At 64.5% G+C, this 5,255-nt stretch overlaps 1 protein-coding gene across 1 annotated transcript; it reads right to left on the bottom strand.

The window, feature by feature from the left end:
- Window positions 1-2,144: 2,144 nt before the first annotated feature.
- Window positions 2,145-3,501, bottom strand: HES5 (hes family bHLH transcription factor 5). The gene is made up of 3 exons (XM_027575020.1): window positions 3,432-3,501; window positions 3,186-3,351; window positions 2,145-3,051 (listed from the first exon to the last, which is right to left on the bottom strand). Exons 1-3 carry the CDS (start codon window positions 3,483-3,485, stop codon window positions 2,774-2,776), a joined length of 498 nt encoding a protein of 165 aa, XP_027430821.1. The 5' UTR covers window positions 3,486-3,501; the 3' UTR covers window positions 2,145-2,773.
- Window positions 3,502-5,255: the final 1,754 nt, after the last annotated feature.

Below are 5,255 nucleotides of genomic sequence, written 5' to 3' on the forward strand. Positions count from 1 at the left end.
CGCATATATTTGACTGCTAAACGCCTTCCGCGCATACATTATGCTAATGAGCACCCGGGCCCGCCCCTCCCCGCCCGCCCCTGTGGTCCTGGCAGCTGGAGGGCCACTGGACTTGCCCGCGCGGGGGTCTTCGAGGCCGTTGGCCCAACACAAAACGCCTGGACTGTTGTCTTTGTTGCTCTTTCAGCGAGCTGGCCAGATGCTGACGTCCAGTGCTCTGAGATAGTGCAGAGGAGGCACCTGGGTTTCCAAAGACCTGCTTCTGTCAATGAGTGCAGCTGTCATCAAGGCGCGTGTGACCCACCAGCCCGGCTTTCTAGGAACGAAGGATTGTGGGTTGCAAAAGCCCCATGCAAAATGGGGGTGTAGGGGGCCCTGCTCTCCCGGCGCCCCCAGTGCACGGTGGATGATGCACCTGCATGCAGCTGGGGAAGACACTCACTCTGATGGTGAGGTCAGCAGAGAGTGCAGCAGAAAGCAGGGCAGCCTGCCTGGAGGAGGCCGCCTTTTGGCAAAACAGGGAGTCTATGGGAGTTTGCAGAGAACCAGCTGAAACAATTCCTGAAGCTGGAGTGTGGACACAGATGGTGGTGGGGATGGGTTTCAGGGCCAGTCGCTGGGAAGCCTCTGATGCCCAGGAGACCCTTGAGGGATGTGTCTCCCTCAGGGGCACTGGGCGCTTTAGGAGAGAGCGCAGACAGTGTTGGCGGCAGACAGAGGGCCCCTAAGGTGGCTTTGGCAACTGATTCCCGGGTGACCTTGGGCGGGTTACTTTGTGTCGCTGGACCTCAGCCTCTGTTGAGCATGTCACCGGCTGCGGGGCAAGGCCTCCAGAGCACAGGCCTGTGGAGCAGCAGAAACTGAAAGGTCCAGGGGTGATCAGGGGAGGGGGCCATGCGCATCAGCCTTGGAGAGGCAGCCTTGCGCACATCTTCTAAGGGGTGGGTGCGCTGGGTGGGGAGGCCTGGGGGGCGGTGGGGAAGAGGGCAGAGGGTCTGCTCCAGAGGATGCAGGCCTGGAGCTTCGAGGACCCTGGGCCATGAGGGGCTGTGGGCCTGGCCAGGAGGCACACCACCCTCCCCGTTCACTGGCACGCCTGCCCCACATGCAGTCAGCGTGTGGGATGAAGGGGGAACCGTGTGGCTGGTGCAGGGCTGGCCTGGAGAGGGCGCCTCGGGTTCCCCTCAGAGTGGGCAGAAAGGGATTCCAGAGGGCGGCGGGGAGAGGCGCGCTAAAGAGGAAGGACGGCCGGGCTGGGCCCCACGTCTCTGAAGACGTGTGGAAGGCTTCTGGTCCCACGTCCAGCTCCTTCCACCCCCCGTGGGTGGATTTGTCTCTTGGCAAGCCTGGGCCCTTTTAGGCTCTTGCAGACTCAACCAACATCCAGTAGCCTGCCTAAAAATAGGTGCCCTTTCCGAGGCAAGGGACCGTCCCTGGCAGGTTCACCGCCAGCACTGCCTTTTCCAGCCCTGGCGAGCACTTGGCCCGCGGGGAGGGCGGGGTAGCCACCTATGGACTAGCCACGCCACTGCTCCCGGGAGCTCACCCAGGGACAGGGGCTGCTGGCCAGGCAGGAAGGCCGGGGCGGAGGCAAACGCCTTCTCCCGTGGGTATGGCCCAGCTAAAGCCCTTTTGCTGCAGCAAGAGCTCCACTGTAAGCTGTGGTCTTTGCACCCCCTCAGCTGGACAGAGCTGGAAGGGCCTATAGCTGTCACTCTACCGCTCCCCCGGCCCCCACCTGCAGGGAGCTTAGTGAGAGGCCCGAGACAGAAACCCCAGTCTCCCACTGCATCCCCTGCTGCAGCATGTGGGGGTGTGGGCTCTGTGGGGCCTGTTATCCTTCCAGCCACGCCTCTGCCCTGCTTGCCTGCCTCCTGTCCTCATTCCCTCCTTCCCCCAGCCAGGACCAGCCCTTCTGCCTTGTCCAGAGGGTCACCGGCAGAGACACGTCCCCCCACAGTTGATATCATGACAGTGTGGCCCCCCTCCGCCCGCGCAGACCCCCACCCCCCGGCGGCTGCTAAGAACACATGTACAGCACAACAGACAGACCCGAGGGCTGCTTGGTCAGGTTTTATTGGAAGTCTGCAGAGCCAGCCCGTGGGCGCCCACGGGACGGACGGTTCAAATTCCGAGTACAAAGTCATGCCCACATGCGCCCACCCACACACAGGGATCCTTTGAGGATCATGGTGGAGACCCCCACCCTCCCCACAAAGCCCACTATGAGCCCCAACTAGACAACCAAGTGCACGCAAGGGCCTTTCGGCCACGGCTCTGCATGGTGCTTCTGTGCCCATCCAGGCTGACACTCTTTCCTATGAGGATACACCTTGAGTTCCGCCTTCACAAAAGGCAAATGTGCCCACGGCACGGCCCACCCGCCAGGCCCCCTGGCCCGGCAGCAGCAGGCCCTGAAGAAAGTCCTCTACACGTGGAGGCACCGGCTGACCGAGCCCCTGACACCTACAAATATCATAGAACCCCGGGCGGCGGGGACTTCCCAGAAGTCACTTGCTGAAATGCAAACACAGAACAACCCCATGGAGTCAGACACTTGGCAGAAGGTGGGCCCTGATTGTCCTAAATGGCAAGGACTCTGCAAGCACATTCTCTTGAGAATGACCCTCCTGCTGGCCCGCCAGCCTGGAGAGAGAGCCTTCTGGAGAAGGGGGCCTGTCCAAGCCCCCCCGGGAGGGACAGATGGATGGCCAGAGGAATAGGCTGGCTGGCCCTCCAGTCCTTGGGGTGGCCACCTGCAAGTCCCGCGGGGTCACCAGGGCCGCCAGAGGCCGCAAGTGGGCTGGCGTGCTGCAACTGCGGTGGCCTTGGCAGGGGTGAGCACGGGCGGGGGCGCAGGGCCGGCGGCCTTGGGTTCCTTGGCAGGCGCAGTGGGCGCAGCGGGGGGACGCTGGAAGTGACAGAGCAGCTTCATCTGCGTGTCGCTGGCGGCGTGCAGCGTCAGGAACTGCACAGCCTCCTGCAGGCACCAGGAGTAACCCTCGCTGTAGTCCTGGTGCAGGCTTTTGGGGCCGGCCGCTGCGGCGAACGCTGCAGGGAGACGGGGCAGCGGTGACTGGGCCCCCCCTCCCCCCGCGGCCGCGGTGGGGGCAGGGCGCGGCGGGGGCACGCGGCGGTGGGGGGGGGCGCGGTGGGGGGGGGGTGGGCGCGGGCCGGCGGCTCACCTTTGCTGTGCTTCAGGTAGCTGACCGCCATCTCCAGAATGTCGGCCTTCTCCAGCTTGGAGTTGGGCTGGTGCCGCGCGAACTCCTGCTCCAGCAGCAGCTTCAGCTGCTCAATGCTGCTGTTGATGCGGTCGCGGCGCATCTTCTCCACCACGGGCTTGCGGAGCTGCGGGGGGACACGGGCGTCAGCCAGCAGCCCGGGCGCGGGGGGCGCGGGGGCGCGGGGCGAGTGGACGGCGCACTTACTCGGTTTTTCTCTTTGGGGCTGAGCAGCTCCACGGCCACGGTGCTGGGGGCCATGCCTGGCGCAGGGAGGCGGCTGGCGAGCGGGGAGTGGCGGGCGGCGGGCTGACGGGCCATATATAGGCGCGGCGGCGGGCAGACGCCTGGGGCCCGGGCGCCGCGGCCGTTCCCACACTCGGCGGCCAATGGCCTGGCGGGCCGCACAAAGGCGCCGGCCCATTAGCGCACGCTAAATTGCCTGTGAATTGGCGCGGGCACAATGGGTGCTCCCTGAGGAGCAGGTGGGCCGCTCCGCACAATGTCCGGGCTGTGGGAACGCGCTCGCCCTCATTAGCATCCCGGGGCCTGATGCTGGGAGCCCCGCGCCTCAATATGCTGCCTTTTCCCAGGCCTCCGGGATGGGGGGGGGGCGGGGAGCAGGAAAGAGGGCTGCCCCTCCCCGGCCCCCTCTCCCCTCTCCTGCCCCTCCCCTGGCGACTCCTCGCCACTGGCTGGCAGAGGCTCAGCGGGGGGAAAAGCTTTCCAGTGAGTTAGTGCAGTGGCTCCCAGTGGTTTGGGCACCCTCCCTGACAGGGGCCTGACGCCTCCCCAGCGCGGGTAGAATGGAGGAAGCTACACTCTTCCTGTGCACAGGCTGAGGGGGAAAGAGGGGAGGACCCAAGCTCTTGGGATCAGACCTGCTGGCCTAGGTGATAAGTCCCAGGCTGTCACCTGCGACACGTGACTTCTTGGCAGCTAGAAAGCGGGCTGCCATGCTTCCTGGGCTCAGCCTGGGGAAGCTTCAGGGAAGCAGAGCACCCGAAATGCCCAGCATGGAGCCTGGCACCTAGGCACTCTCCCCAGGATCTGCTGCACCCCATCCTCTGGGGGGCAGCTTATCAGGCAGTAGCATCTGGGGTGCTCTGTACCAGCAGGTGCTCCTCGGGGCCCCACCCTACCCCATCTGGCAGGAAGGCCATGGCCGTCTGCAGAGCACAGGAGAGCACATGGCCCCAGGGGTATGCTTGACGCGCACGTGTGGGCACTACACATGTGAGACTTGGGGAATAGCCTCTGCTGCACGCTGCCTTCCGCCCAGCCTGGTGGGCACTTGTAGGGTTTGCTTTCCTTGGGCGTTTTGCCAGTGGGTGGGGAGGAAGGGTGCCAGGTGGTAGGCATGGAGGTCAGAGCAGGACAAGCCTGCTGGAGCCCACACGGATGCTGCATGAGCTCAGACAGCCCCCTGGGGCCTCACTGGGAGAACTGATAATCCTGGTGTCTGGCCAGCTAAGCCAAGGTCCGACCGCTGCTTTGGGGCCACCAGCCCTACCCTGGTTCTCTGGGAGCCCTCCCTCTGCCCAGAGCAGTCATCTTCATCTGACTCTCTGGAGTCGGGAATCCAGTTGTCCTGCAGGGACGGAGGGAGAGGGAGGGGCTGGGGCTTCCTCCTGGGGCAGGGCAGGACCCGGCCAGGTTCAAGGGCAGGCAGGGCCTCTGTCCTGGGAGCCGGCAGGTGGCATCAGGGCACATTAGCCAGAGTTTGAATCCAGGAGCATGTCCAGGGGTGGCTGGAAATTGCAGGGCTTTAACAAGGGTCCAGTCAGATCTTTCCCCCTCCCAGGGTCTTGGCAGTGACCCACAGCTATGACTGGCTTGTTTGGTGGACCTGCTCCAGAAACCCCCCTCCCCCAGCCCCACCCCCCACCGTATACAAGGAGCCTTTGGTTTCCCAGCAATGGGCCCAGCCGGGAAGCGTGCAGGATGGTGTCATGACGAGTGTGGCTTGGAGCCAGCTCAGGACTGCCCCATGGGCCAGCTGGTCACCCACTGGGGTGGGTTAGGCTGAGG

This window comes from Zalophus californianus, chromosome 4 (assembly GCF_009762305.2).
Source record: "Zalophus californianus isolate mZalCal1 chromosome 4, mZalCal1.pri.v2, whole genome shotgun sequence".
NCBI classification, from domain to species: domain Eukaryota; kingdom Metazoa; phylum Chordata; class Mammalia; order Carnivora; family Otariidae; genus Zalophus; species Zalophus californianus.